A 16,109-nucleotide genomic window follows, 5' to 3' on the forward strand; every position below is an offset into this window, starting at 1 on the left:
AAGGGAAATAAGGAGTAATCACCAAGAATTAGTAGCATCTAGTGTAAGAATGCTCACTAGGGTTTGTGGAGTTCAAGACACCCTTTTGTGTTGAAGTAGGGTTTTCTCCAAGTGGAGTATTCTCATCTAAAGTCCATTCCTACATCATCAAAGGTGAGTTTTATGTTTATTTCATGTTACTAAAAGTACTGAGAGGTTCAAAGACTTGGATTATGGAAGGGAGGAGAATATGGAGTGCAAATATGAAAATAGTAATATTCTTGAATCATGACTTGACTCGAATCATAGTTCTTGATATGCAACGAGTATAATCTTGCTATGAATAGTATTAAAGATGTTGTAAAGGCATTATATGAGGATGGATACGTTATGGTGCCATAGTTAGGGTTATGAAGGAGTATGATAGGGAATGTTGAGAATTTGATAATGTCTAGCCTGATGAAGCTATTGATTAAAATATTGTGGGTGTTGTTATTGATGTTGGGAGTTTCTTATTACGTGGAAGAAGTCATCGAAATAAAGGAGATGTTACCCAATTTTCGTTAGCCTTAGCTTAAGCTTAAGTATGTTTTCGATTATCTAATTTTAGTACGCAATTATCTAATTTTAGTACGAACTCTCTTGAATGTAGAAACGTGAATATTGGAGGAAAGCGTTCAAGCGATAAAGTTAGCGAAACGTAAAGGTATGTAAGACTAGTTCCTTTTTTTTTCTTTTTCTAAGGCATGATTCCTATGACATGACTCCCTTTATCTTTCCATGACCTTCTTACATTCCGAAAAATATGAGTCAATGTTTATAAAGAGCTTCTTACGAGACAAGATAAGAGATATGTCGAGAGTAGGATATGTCACGACCCAACCCCGTAGGCCGTGACTAGTGCCCGATCTGGGCACCCGAACCCATCTATCAAATATTATCTCAAATTCTATCAACTCATTCTAGTATATGGCGGAAGCCGACAAGACTTTATTTCAAATTTAGGTAATTTCCAGAAAATTTCGGCAGAGTTTCCTTTGTTTTACGGACTATCCAATATACCCTGCACGCAGAAAATACCAACAAGAGCCACACAGGGCTAACCAAGCAATATATAAACATATGCGGACCGGCCGCCTCGGCGTATAGGATCGCCCAAACAACATATGCGGACCGGCCGCCTCGGCGTATGGGATCGCCCAAACGACATGTACATACATCCATACAGAAAGACCCTAACCCACAAACATGTCCACAGACCTCTAAACAGACCGACAGAATCATATGACGGGACAGGGCCCCGCCGTACCCATGAACGAATATATACAAATGCACTAATAAATATATATACCAAAAGTATAAGCTCCGGAAAGAGAGGAGCACTCCGAATAGCAGAAAGGGTGTCCTAAACAGGTGGATCACCAGGCTGGGCCCTGGAAGGAAGACCCGGAAGCTCATCTGGGAATACATCTACAAATTCATTAACCACTGGGACTGACTGAAGAGTCGGTGCCTCTGCCTCTAAATCATGAACACGGACCAGATGATAAATATACCTCTTTCTGATCATTTTCTCAGCCTTGAGGTATGAAATAAACTTACCCCTCGGCGATACTGTATTACCTGCCCACTCTATAACTGGCTCCCCTGGGAATTGGAATCGGACTATCTTCTTTTGACAATCAACATTAGCATAGCAAGAAGCTAGCCAATCCATACCCATAATCACGTCAAACTCGATCATATCTAACTCTACCAAATCCTCCTTAGTGCAGCGGCCACAGATAATCACGGAACAATCTCTATAAATCTGACTGGCTATAACAGAATCCCCTACTGGTGTAGCTACCTCAAAAGGCTCTATCGGTTCGGATTCTATCCCAATTTTATCAGCAACGAGTGGAGATATAAATGATAATGTAGAACTAGGATCAATCAATGCATACACATCACGAGAGAAAACCAGTAATATACCTGTGACGACATTAGGCGAAGCCTCCTGGTCCTGTCTGCTGGCTAAGGCATAAATGCGGTTCGAAGGACCGCTAGAACCCGAAGCTCGGCCACGACCCCTGCCGCGGCCTGCTGGTGCTGGAGTACCTCGCCCCGCAGGGCGCATCGCCACCGAGGCTGAAGATGAACCACCGGCTAACCCTGTAGACTGAGCTGAACTGCCTGTACCACCTCTAGCCGGACAGTCTCTCATCTGATGGCCCTGACGGCCGCACACAAAGCATGCACCCGTAGCTCGGAAACACTCTCCCGGGTGCTGTCTCCCACAGTAGGAACACAAAGGTCTGGGTGGCCTCATCTGACTGCTGGAACCTCTGTCCAACTGTGAACCTGAAGCCCTGGAGCTCGGGCCTGCCCCTGAATATCCGGCACCCTCAGATCTCCTGCCGGTAAACTGTGGGGGTGTACCCCGGCCTGACGGAGGAGGATGTCTGCCTGACTGCTGCTGCTGAGGCTGTCCGCCTCGAGAATCTCCAGAATAACCTGCGAATCTGGCCCTCTTGGGCGGCCTCCTGTCCCGATCTATGCTAGAATAATCAGCTCTATGTCGGTCCTCCATACCCAGGACATAAGCCTGTAGTCGGGCAATATCCATGTCTGCCTGCAATGCCACCGCCATACAGCCATCAATTAAATAGCGGTCTAACCCCATCACGTATCTGTGCATCCGATTGGCCATATCTGCTACTATGGCAGGTGCATACCGGGCCAAAGAATCAAACTCCATATTATACTCACGGACGCTCCGACCCCTCTGCTGCAGATGCAAAAATCGGTCAACCCGCGCCCGCCGTAACTCTGGGGGCAAAAAGTGGTGAGTGAAAGCAGTCACGAACTCGTCCCAAGTAGCTGGGGTAGCACCCTCACCCCTGGATAGCTCCCAGGACTCATACCAGTGAGCAGCAACATCCCGTAGTCTATGCGAAGCCAACTCAACAGACTCAGTCTCTGAAGCCCTGACCAAATCTAGTGAGCGCCGCATCCCCCGAATAAAGTCATGGGGGTCCTCGTCGGGCTTAGACCCGTAAAACTCTGGAGGGCCACATAATAGAAACTCTCGAACCCTCAGGCTGTCACGCCTATCGTCATCATCATCATCTCTCCGCCCGCGTCTGCGAGCCTGTCCCGCTACCAGAGTGGTCAATAACTGCACAGCCTCTCTCAGTGTCCTGTCCTCCGCCCCTGGCTGAGGAGCTGGAGGCGCGGGAGCTGGAGCCCCTGGAGCTAATGGTGAAGCTGCTCCAGACTCCTCTGACGATGAAGACGTAGCAGAGTCGGCTGGCTGGGACGTAATATCACGCATCATCTGAGCAAGGGTCCGAGTATCCTTCTGAGCCCGGCTGGTCTCTCCTACTACGCCCTTTTTCTTCTGGGCGGCCGTCGCCTTTTTCGGAGGCATCACTGAAAGAAAAACAACAACAGATCAGAACAGAATCATCCTAATAGCACAGCTCTATCGCACGATCTAAGATTCAAAGAAAGGAAACATCCTAAATGTCCTGTAGCTTCCTGTTTATAGATGTGGTGCACAACACACCGATAAACAAGACTCTACTAGACACGGTCTGTAGACATTCCGAGGACAAACCGCTTTGATACCACTTCTGTCACGACCCAACCCCGTAGGCCGTGACTAGTGCCCGATCTGGGCACCCGAACCCATCTATCAAATATTATCTCAAATTCTATCAACTCATTCTAGTATATGGCGGAAGCCGACAAGACTTTATTTCAAATTTAAGTAATTTTCAGAAAATTTCGGCAGAGTTTCCTTTGTTTTACGGACTATCCAATATACCCTGCACGCAGAAAATACCAACAAGAGCCACACAGGGATAACCAAGCAATATATAAACATATACGGACCGGCCGCCTCGGCGTATAGGATCGCCCAAACAACATATGCGGACCGGCCGGCTCGGCGTATGGGATCGCCCAAACGACATGTACATACATCCATACAGAAAGACCCTAACCCACAAACATGTCCACAGACCTCTAAACAGACCGACAGAATCATATGACGGGACAGGGCCCCGCCGTACCCATGAACGAATATATACAAATGCACTAATAAATATATATACCAAAAGTATAAGCTCCGGAAAGAGAGGAGCACTCCGAATAGCAGAAAGGGTGTCCTAAACAGGTGGATCACCAGGCTGTGCGTCTGTACCTGCGGGCATGAAACGCAGCCCCCGGAGAAGGGGGTCAGTACGAAATATGTACTGAGTATGCAAAGCAGAAGGTACAGAAATAAATCTGAATAATAATCGAATCAGATATATAGAAAATAATACATATCAAAATGTTTATTTCCAAAGTATAAATTATGCATAGGGCACTGGAAAATGTGGTCGCCCGCCTGTCGATGGCGCCACAACACAGCATAACACCAGAAAGTTTCAAATCTCCGAATCCCCGTCACACATCACAACACAGCATAACGCCAAACACAGCATAACGCCAAACAAAAGTGGAACCCGGCCCTCGAGCGGGGAGCACGGTGAACCATAAACACAGCATAACACCGGAATGTATCAAAAAGCGCACGACAACAGAACCGGCCCGGGAACCGGCGAACGATATCATAGTAGGCACGAGCGGAGTAGTGAGGAATCATATGCATAAAATCATTATTATAAATCCGAAGGATAAGTAAAATAGTCATATTCGAAATCGGAATGATAATTATCACTTTTTGATTCAAAGTTGTCGAATTTACATAAAGGGCGTCGCGGGACCCACGGACGAGTATAGACCCGAACTGAGCCCGCCTATGAAAAACATACCCATTATACATAAAGCAAACTCCTATAAAAATTATTGGAGCGATCCGAGCCTCTATGCGAAAAATATGGCATTCAGAGATTACAAAATTCCTTAAAGTGAACATTTTCTATGCGAATTTCGGAAAGCGATTACTTCAAATACATCATGGTTCATATTTCATAAAAACATATATAAGAGTGCCAAAGAATATATATATGGATCATAACATGCTCGGATCTCGAATTTGGAATTCCCTTAAAGCTCTAATCTAGCCTATGTGAAACTAAGGCATGCCAAAAGAAGGAAGGTTGCTTTACATACCTCAAACGCTCTCCAATATGATCCAACTCAAGCTAAGTCCAAACTATGATTCGGGCTGCCCACGATCTAAAAATAAGCCATAAAATGCCAAACATTAGCTAAAAGACTCTTTGGGCATTAAATTCCAATTTCGCCCTTAATTCTACAGAAATTTGGGCAGCATTTCCCCTGTAAATAGGCTACCCCGAGAATTTAACTCGCTCAAAATCAACAACAACAACCACAATAACCAACCTAGTAACATTGACAACCAATCCGAAAGACAAAATACAATAATCGCTTTCTTTTCCATTTTTCGACAACTTACATAAATTCAATTCGACGACTTACCTTCAAGCCAAAATCGACGCTTATACATTCAATCATCAACCCGAATCCTTACCAAAAATATTCAAGGGCATTCTAAGCAATTCATACCACATTTCCAACAACCCGAATTTTTTTTCCAAGCTGGCCGAAAACAGCCCCAACCGAGACAGCCCTTTTTAATTATTTTTTTCCTTCATTTCCAAATCATGGTTTGTATCCTCAAATTACATTCTAACAATGCTATCTCATCAATATACCAATTACAATAAATATACAATAACCTCCAAAAACAGTCCGCACATTAACAACATCATTTCGAGTCAACAAACATTCATTTCCAACATAAGATTCATAGCGACGGCGATTAAAACATTAAGCGACGTTCCTTCGTTCATCTTCATATAATGTGACCCATTTCAATCAACACTATATATACACATATATGGATGATTCTCAATTGTTCTTCACCTTACAATGATCCCAATCAACTAACTAAACATTAATTCATAATTTCAATCACAACACAACAACACCCATCACACGACCCACTTCCAATCATACTATACTTCATGATTTCCAACCACTATAAGATACTACAACATGAATATAACCTTCATAACACAAAAACATAATGAATGCTTACCTTCCTTCTTCAACTTTCCAATAGCCTAGGGTTTCCAAAAGATGAAAATAATGGGTTGATCGCTCCAACGATGCTTCCACGCTACTTAGGGACCTCAATATAGTGGGTTTACATCAATGGAATAATTTTAGAGGAGCTAAAAAGATGATCTTGTTTTTCTCTCCTCTTAGCCGTGAGGTTGGAGTTGTTGTTCTCCTCCTTCTTAATTTTTATTCTAAGTGTAGAAATGAAGAGAAATGACTTAGAGGTCATATTTTTAAGTTCCCACTAAAATATCTCCATGTCCCTATGGTCCACACATGTGTTGGACCAATTAAATTTGGCCACACAATGTGGGGACCCCTTTAAATTCACACGGCCACATGGCCCTTTTTGCACAAGATTTTTAATCCCAATTTTATGAATTGTGGTCCCAATTTTCCCTAAGTGTTCAATGCCATCAATTTCATATATAATTTGTGTCTCAAAATAAAATCAAATGGTCAAAAGTCCCGACTTCAAATCCCGGAATAATCTTGGCCTTAAATTATCATAGTTAATCCGGGTTGTTCCAATGCATAAAAATACGGGACGTAACAGGATAACGATATGATATTTCCATGAAGCTAATGATCCTTGTACAATTCTTTGATGTTATTCATTATTGCTAGACCCACCTTATGATTCTAGTTCCTTCATGGTGAGGTATGATGATTATGATGACTCCATAATGGAATCGGGGGTTCTCGACCTTACGTCACCCCGACATAGTTATAGGTTATCTTTGAGTTCTAACGCATGCTTTATGATTAAGTATATGAGGATACGATTACACCGTGCCTAGATGGCCAGGCATGTCACCGCGAAGGCGGGCTGCATACGATCACATCGTGCCTAGATGGCCGGGCATGTCACCGCGAAAGCGGGCTGCATACGATTACACCGTGCCTAGATGGCCGGGCATGTCACCGCGAAGGCGGGCTGCATATGATTACACCGTGCCTAGAGGGCCGGACATGACACCACTAGTGGGCGGCGTACGATGGTAACCCAAACGCGGGTTAACGATGATGGTATATGTGATACGTATGACATGTGTTTTCTTTTAAAGGTTAAGCAGGTTATATCCTCATCTCATGTTTTATGATCTCTTTATTATGTTAATGTTATTCATGCCTTACATACTCAGTACATTTATCGTACAGACGTCCTTTCTTTGTGGACGCTGTGTTCATGCCCACAGGTAGGCAAGGAGGTGACCCAGGTTTATAGGAGCTGATCAGCGGACCTACAGGAGCACTCCATTATTCCAGAGGTGCTATTTATGGTACATTCTTTTGTGTATATATATTTGGGCACCACAGGGTCCTGTCCCGTCCTTATGTTTAGTGCTCTAGTAGAGGCTCGTAGATATGTAGGTGTGGGTAGTAGATGTCCCAGATGATCACATTGTGTATTTGTATATTATTTTGATAGCCCGAGGGCCTTACGCATATGATTGTAGATATGTTTTTGGAGGTGATAAAGGTTTCCTTATGGCCAGTTGTGTTGAGAATAGTAAATGCATTTAAGATGAGTATGATGATTAGCATAAGTGGTGCTCGGTAGTCAGTTCCGGGTACCCGTCATGGCCCGTAGGCGGGTCGTGACAAAGACCCCTAGCTAGTTGAAATGTTTTACTTACATCGTCGATTGGCTTTTTGATTGCAGCCAAGCTATCACATAAGCCTTTGAACTTCTTAAGGTATTCATCAAGAGACATGTTTCCCTTTTTGAGGGATATTAATTTTTCATTCAAAAGTTGTTCTTTTTCAACAGTACTAGGGAGAATTTGACTCTCAATAGATTTCCATAACTGATGTGCCGTTTGTATGTTTTCAAACGACATTAATACCTCGGTCTCTATGTTTCTTAGTAACCAGGCGGTTAGCAAGCCATCATTGTTGAGCCAGGTAAGGTACTGCGGATTTGGATTAACCTATCCGTCATCACCGGTGATCTCTTTTTCTGCCTTGTTTTCATTGGTAAGATGATGTTCCAATCCAATGCTTCGGATCAGAGGTTCTATTTGAGAACACCAAAGTAAGAAATTTGAAGTGTCTAGTTTCAATGAGATGAGACTAGTGCACGGGTGCAAAGCTTGAAGAGATAGGGATGGTTCTTTCACTAGTTGGTTGGAATTTGCCATGAGATTTTTGCTTGTTCCAATCTCTTGTGAAGGCTACGATACCATAAAGAGAATTGAACAAATTATAATCTCATTCCTTGTGTTAATTCTGATATTCAAGACATCAATATATATACAAGAGATTGGAAAATAAATAAGGCAAGGAAAAGTGATTTCCAAGCCATGACTAACGGCTATATAAGATATATAGAATATTGAATGCATAATTATCTTCCAATAATTTTGCATAGTTTCCTTATGGCTTCACTCTGAATATTGATTTCAGCTTCTTTCCTTAGTAGACAGATACCTTAGTTGGCACATTCAATTCTTTCCTTAGTAGACAGATTCCTTAGTTGGCATATTCAAATTCTTTCCTTTTCACATGTATTCAACCTTCTATTTACTTTCTCCCCCTACCTTCATCTCTGATATTTTGCGTGTTCCTGTTTTGTATTGGAAGAAACAGGCAGTTCCATTTAGCATACTATGGATCTTGAACTTGAAATTCACTTAAATTGCATCACTTTGTTTTGGTAACTAACTAGCTTCTTTACAGATTGGTATGATGTGGATTAATAGAAGTAGCATCCTATCTTTACTTCTTTACTGTGCCATTAGTTGATTGAGGTCAAATTCCTGAACAACAATTATCTACACTCTGATCTACAAGATCTCTCATAGTCAGATCATAGATATAACCCACTCTCACCAGTCAAAAATTATTTCAGCACAACATCAATTATCCATAGTTGTCCGAATTAAAATATACTTGGTGTTTATTCCAACTCAATAAAGAGTATTATGTGTCTTTACATAGATTGTGGCTTGCTTAGTTAATTTACTACACATTCTTTCCTCAAGTTTATCACGACTAACTATGATAAACTAATGTATATTTGTGTTCACATGGAGTACAATCAACATAGAAAAGATGTCAAAGAAAAAATTCTCAATTTTGTCCACGATGTTGTTCAGCTTAGGAAATCTGCTGAGGGCTCATGTAGCTGCATGTAGTATATGTCTCTCTATGATAATGTGTACGGGGTGGGTTTAGGTTAAAAGAAACGGGTCGATCAAATGGGTCAGCAAGCTTGAGTTTAAAAGTGGGTGAGTTTACTTTTTAATAAATTATTAATATGTGGCCAATCATAACAAGTCATGTGGCTTTTTTAAATTGAAAAAAGCCATCTGGTTTAGAGTGATAGTTTGAGGTGTATTCTCGAGCGAAAAAAATAGATAGTGGGTATTTGTAAACCAATAAGTGGATGAAGGGTATTTGTGAGTCGTTTTTAATGATTAGGAATATTTTTGGCCCTTTTCGCTTTTTTGATTTTATTTTTAAATTCCCTCTATCTCTGGTCCTGCATCTGCCGCTGACTAAATGTACCAACGATTTCCCATGAAGATAAACCGAAAGGAGTACTGGAGTCAGACAAAGACAAGTAGTAGAAGAAGCAATAAGTACAAAGCATACCCTCTCAACTGTCCCAACAGTAACACGCCAGAAATAATCTTTCTGCTTGCGTACAGAATAAAGCATATTGAAAATAAAAAGAATTCACATTCATTTCTCAGTGTCCAAGCATTGCCTTCTTGAGAAGTGTTTCTTTTGCCATCTTCATGCACTTAATTCAGCTGCCAATGGAGCTAAGAAAAAGAAGTGAAACAACTGCGGCTGGTTGCTGCCCAAAGGAACTTATGGTTTGTTTCGTTAAATACTACTCTTTTCGTGTCAAAATAAGTGTCATTTTAGTAAATAAAACGTATCCCAAAATAACAGCCGCTTTAGGAATTTAAGGCAAAAATTAATAACAGTATGTTTTTCAACTATATCCTTATACGAACTACTTTTTAATAAGCTCAATTCTCAAGAAACAATTAACAGTTAAAAGAGGTAATTAAGTAAATTAATGGGGTAATTAAGTAAACTATCTTAATGGCGTTAAATGAGCTAAAGCAAGACCTATTTTAGGATGGAGGGAGCACCGTAGAGACAGCTCTATATGTATGCATATACTATTACTCTATGTTCACCTTATTAACAGTCTGTACAGTAGTAGAATGAGTTATTTGCTCAACTAACTCCCTCTCAACTTTAATTTTGTGGTGCTGACTTTTTTCGTCTGTAATTGTTTTCAGGTTTCTAGGTTTTGAACAATTTCAAGAATATGTTCAGAATTGGTATATCAAAAGTCAACTCAGAAGGGAAAGGGCAAATTAAAGAATATCCGTTGGTGGAAGCGACTCTTAAGATAAAGACAGTTGGTGTAAAGATATTTTTATATGATACGGTGAATTTTAATATGTGATATTATTTTTATTAAATTATTAATTAATGTTTATTAAGAGATTTATCTGTCATTATTCAATAATTGACACGATTGAATAAGTAATTTTTCAAGGCGGCTCATATTTAACTTATAATTTTAAAGTTGTGAATTTTAATTTTAAAAATGAAGTCGACAATTTAATTAGCTGAAGAAATAGTGAAAACTTATAAAAATACAACAAGTAATTGGATTTGCGTACTTGAGCAGTTGAGCTGATAACAATATGTTTTCTCTCGGTTAATTTATTCACGTAATAGAACATCCCTTTTTTTTTTTTTCATTCAAACAGACCCTCCTTTGATTATTTTGTGCAAAAAGTAAGAATTTGAGTTTGGCATCACATCCCTTAATATTAGACGTATACAGATGTATCAAGTTTATCCTTAAGGAACTAATTTGTATAGGTTAAAAAAGGGTTCAAAGGTTATATGGCTCATCTTACAAGATATTTTTACGTTAAAATATAAGAGATTAAGAATATAAAACACGGAAGGTCATCGGAGGATTTTCTTCTACTCCAGCTATAACTAGTTATTTTGTTCTATCTTCATTTTTTATTTTATAGAATTGCGCCTTGTATGAGATAAAACTCGAATCTAACAGTTGGAAGAATTGGAAGGTAACACGTGGAAGAATAGAGACAGATCAGGTATGACTCAGCAAGAGCCTCACCGGTCTCATCATTTGAGCGGAATCGGTGTGGTTGATCTTATACATTGAGGACCCGGAACCACGACATAGGCCCCTTCTAGGTCCGGAGCCACAAGACCGGAAACATGACAGTGGCCGGTCAAGATAAGCCCAAATTACAAATGTTCCTGAGAAATTTGAGGTTTGCAGTCTATCAACTATGTACATAACGGCTCGACCGTGCAGATAATAATGATCATCATGAGGGGTGTGCAATACGAAAAACGTTACTCAGGATTAGAATAAGAAGTATCCCTTCGATCCCCTCATCTGTATCCCATCTGATTTTTCATCACAACTAGCTATTACTATCAAAGAATTGTAACTCAAGCTCTCAGGCTCACTAAGCTTGATCAGCATGTCGGAGACGTTGCTAGACAACAATTCGAGAGTCATATCAATAAGATTCAATTTCTTTACTTTATATGTTGATATTCCATTACTTGTTACAGTTGATTATCATTTTGATTACGCTTAGCCAAGCAACGTTGGATCAAGAATATCATTATTTGATCATCTTAATTTACGTATTCTTGAACCACTTAAACAAATTCAGTTGTTACTCTCTAAATCACAGATTTAGGGGTAAACACCCTCCCCCCCCCCCCCCCCAACCCCCAACCAAACAAACGGGGCATGATATTATCTAGTTTTTTTGGGTGAAATGAATGTCAATTAAAACTCAAAATATTCTATCAATTCGTTGAAGCTGAAATACTTTCCAAAAAGATCAAACCTTAAACTGAAATAAAAAGGACAAATACAATATTTATGGCAAGACGCGGACAATATGTCGTTGAATTCCCAAAATGAATTCTGGTATATAATACTCCATATTATTACAAACTCATTTAGTGCTAAAAAACAGCTTACAGGTGAAAGCATTCACTCCTGTCCAACCACCGCTGCATGTCTTCCACCTATTATATAAACCCTCTCGTTCCCTTTCATTTCTTGCATCATCAACTTGTCAACAAAAAAGGAATAACATAGGAAAATGGCTTATATTGAGCTTAGGGTATTTTCTTGGACTATATTTGTGGTGTTTTTGTTGGTGAATGTTGCAACTTGTCAAGATGCATTGGCACCAGAAGCTGCAGGTGGAAGAAAGAGTTTGGTTCCTGCCATGTTTATATTTGGAGACTCTTTGATTGACAATGGCAATAATAATAACTTGCCATCTTTTGCAAAGGCCAACTATTTCCCTTATGGCATTGATTTTGATGGTGGCCCTACTGGTCGTTTCTCCAATGGTTACACTATGGTTGATGAAATTGGTAACACACATTGTTTTGCTATTTTATTTGCTTATATCTATCCACAAATGCATAATTTTCCTACTCTTTGAGTTCATATTTGTCTAGAAGTTTTTCATTGCTTAATAGATTGGCTATGTTTGCATGAGATGAAACTTAATTATCTAGTGAAGATAGGGTTATTTTTAGCTAGTTATTACACACTCCCTCCGTCTTAAAAAGATTGTCTTACTTTCCTTATTAATTTGTTTAAAAAAGATTGACACATTTCTATATTTAGAAATAATCTAACTTTATGAGAAGATTTACAGCTACACACATATTTAAAGCTTGTTTTGGCCCACACATTTCAAAAGTTTTCCTTTATTTCGTAAACTCCGTGTCAAGTCAAACTAAGACAATCGTTTTGGGACGGAGGGAGTACTATATACTAAGGAGTAGTAAGTTTTGATCGATCCACATGTTAAGCTGAAGATTAGAAGGTTTATTAAAAATGCAAGGTATTGAATTAGTACTATAAACTTCTTAAGTGTCTGAGATATTAGACGTTGGCTTTTAATCTGATAGAGGATAATTATTCGTTTTCAGTACTATTGATACAGGTAATATATTAACTTGCTTAATGTGTAAATTTTTGTTCTTATAATCATCTTTTACCAATAAGTGGATTCATTATCTAAAGAAAAACCAAGGGAAGGCCTTTCCCCGAACTAACAATAGCATTGAACGTCAGCAACTGTTGTAAATAAAAGAATATTTAGTACTTTATAACATATATCATATATATAACTCCATTATGAATATACAGCCAAATATATACCCGTTAAGAATTGCTTAATAATGTACTCATTACTACTTATAAAAGTAGTACTTAGTCTAATACTGTAATAATAGTTCAGAACATTAATGTGTTAATTAATCCTTTGCACAGCTGAACTACTAGGACTACCACTAATTCCAGCACACTCAGGAGCTTCAGGAGACCAAATGCACTTTGGAGTGAACTTTGCCTCTGCTGCTGCTGGCATTCTTGATAATACTGGCAGGAACTTTGTGAGTTCTTATTAATTGTCTAAAATACTGAATAATTTCATTTATATAATATGATTTCAAAACTCGACTTTTTTGTGAGGGAATTATTTCTTTATAAAATAACTTCATTAGCTCAAGGTATTATAAAATGAAATTGTGATATGGTTTTCCAGTGGGATATTTGGATAAACTAGATTAATTAGTACTAGTATGAGGACAAAAACAAAGAAAATGGTAAATTTAGGATACACACCCCACCCCCTACTCTCCCAATAGAAAAAAGGAAAAGAATATTTTATTTGCCCTACAATGCTTTATGAATGAAGCCTCTTATATACTTCGTGACAATTTATTGCCTTAGGTAGAAACCAAACTAATAAATAGGGTCGCAGACTTGCATTGATTTATTCATTTACAAGTAGCAACTATTTGATCAAATAAACATAGTTATTACTGCTATAGTACCACACCACCTACCTAAGAACTTAGTGATTTAAAGCTTAAAATTTTCGGAGTACCCATTAGGCATAATTAATAATCAAGAATCTTGTAAGTTGGTTGGTGTATTTACTACTTCATCAATATGTGAACCGTATATATCTAGTTTAATAATGTGATTTTTTCCAGGTTGGGCGCATTCCATTCAATCAGCAAATCAAAAACTTTGAGAACACACTTGATGAAATCACAGACAATCTTGGAGCCCCAGATGTGGCACAGGCATTAGCCAAATGCCTCTTCTTTGTGGGAATGGGAAGTAATGACTACCTGAATAATTACCTTATGCCTAATTATGACACTAAAAGTCGCTATAATGCTCAACAATATGCCAATCTCCTGGTTCAGCAGTATAACCAACAGCTTACTGTAAGATTTCTTTTTTCTTTAATTTTTATTCCCTCTGCCCAATTTACATGGCACAGTTTAGATTTCAAGAGTCAATTTTTTTAAATTTTGACCATGAATTCGGATGTAAAATCTTTAAGTTCCTTAAATAAAATTTACGTATTTGAAAATTACGTAAGAAGTACTATAAGTCACAATAATTAACTATTCAAAATAATCGCGGTCAAAGAAAAATTTGTTTGACTCTCGAAATGCAAAATATGCCACATAAATTGGGATGGAAGGAGTATTATTTTTCCTTAGCATTCAGGTGAATAATATCTTCAGATTTTTTTAATTGTTGAAATTTCAGAGATTATATAGTCTTGGAGCAAGAAAATTTGTGGTTGGTGGAGTAGGACTAATGGGTTGCATTCCAAGTATTCTTGCACAGAGTAATAGTAATGTGTGCTCAGAAGAAGTGAATCAGCTTGTTCTTCCATTCTCTAACAATGTTAACTCAATGCTTAGCAACTTAAATTCCAATCTTCCTGGTTCCAAATTCATCTACATTGACATTAAGAACATGTTCCAAGATCTCCTTACCAATTACAGGCGATATGGTAAGCAAATATTTGAATTTTTCTTATCTATTCTTTGCTTATAATGTTGATACATTGAGACGTGGGAAAATAGCTTGAAATGGTCGATGAAATTTCTTATAGCCTACTTCAACTTGCTTGTTGAGTCGTAATTGTGGAATTTCCTTTTGAGAAGCTAGTCCCCATTATTATTTTTTCTAAATATTCAGACATGTTAACTATTTCTTCTATATTCATTCCTTTGTTTTCCTAATGATCATCCATGCAAATGAAAATCTTTACCATATTTCGTTTTTTCATTTAGAAAATTAAAGCTATAGTGTTTTTTAATATCATATATCGACTCATATTTCATGTTGGAAATTCTATAATGAAACTTATTCTTGTCAATTAATAATGACAAATAATTAATGCCTACGATTGAATGTCGAAGAAAGGGAGACAGCACAAACGTAAGTAGATTAAACAGGTGTCTTGGAGTTTCTCTTATCTTTTAGCAAAATGTTAGTAATAAATTGTTTTCTTTTTTTCATCAACTCTTTGAATGATATGTTGCAGGATTTAGCGTGATAAACAAGGGGTGCTGTGGGATAGGGAAAAACAGAGGACAAATAACATGTCTACCATTGCAAACACCATGTCCAAACAGGAATCAATACATATTTTGGGATGCATTTCACCCAACTGAGGCAGTCAACATCTTGTTTGCAAGGAAAGCTTTTAGTGGTGGTCCTGATGTTGTTTATCCCATCAATATTCAGCAACTTGCCAGCCTTTAGTTAAAGCTTTAATTTTGGGGTGTGTGTGTGTGTATTTTGCTATACTTAGTTGAGAAAATATTCAGACTGTCAAGAGCTGAAATATATATTGCAGTGGACTAAGGCAGTTGCTCATGTAATGGGATTTGTTAGAATTGGAAAATCTTTTGTCTCTACACATTAATGCTTCTTGTTTGTTTCCTATTACCAACCCCCCTGCTCACCCTAGTAACAAAATACACTATACCGCCTTATCAGTTAGCATGTCCTAAAATATAAAAACAATTTTATTATTCAATTTAGTACGGGTGTCAATGGTTTCTTAAAAATCAGACTTAAGCGACAAAACCGAAACGAACTGATTATTAGGTTTTTAAAATTAAAATCGTAGATTTTTGTATAAATTAATAATTGTATCGAATAATTAGGT

At 38.5% G+C, this 16,109-nt stretch overlaps 1 protein-coding gene and 1 long non-coding RNA gene across 2 annotated transcripts; one reads left to right on the forward strand and one right to left on the reverse strand.

The window, feature by feature from the left end:
- Window positions 1–3,967: 3,967 nt before the first annotated feature.
- Window positions 3,968–6,534, reverse strand: LOC132606265 (uncharacterized). Its single transcript, XR_009569652.1, has 3 exons — window positions 6,038–6,534; window positions 5,086–5,151; window positions 3,968–4,168 (listed from the first exon to the last, which is right to left on the reverse strand). It is a non-coding gene; the product is annotated as an uncharacterized LOC132606265 (long non-coding RNA).
- A 5,504-nt stretch (window positions 6,535–12,038) lies between these two features.
- LOC132606263 (GDSL esterase/lipase At1g71691-like) lies at window positions 12,039–15,853 on the forward strand. Its single transcript, XM_060319680.1, has 5 exons — window positions 12,039–12,483; window positions 13,394–13,515; window positions 14,122–14,361; window positions 14,693–14,942; window positions 15,480–15,853. Exons 1-5 carry the CDS (start codon window positions 12,204–12,206, stop codon window positions 15,698–15,700), a joined length of 1,113 nt encoding a protein of 370 aa, XP_060175663.1. The 5' UTR covers window positions 12,039–12,203; the 3' UTR covers window positions 15,701–15,853.
- The last annotated feature ends 256 nt before the right edge of the window (window positions 15,854–16,109 follow it).

Source organism: Lycium barbarum, chromosome 8, assembly GCF_019175385.1.
Source record: "Lycium barbarum isolate Lr01 chromosome 8, ASM1917538v2, whole genome shotgun sequence".
Lineage (NCBI taxonomy): Eukaryota > Viridiplantae > Streptophyta > Magnoliopsida > Solanales > Solanaceae > Lycium > Lycium barbarum.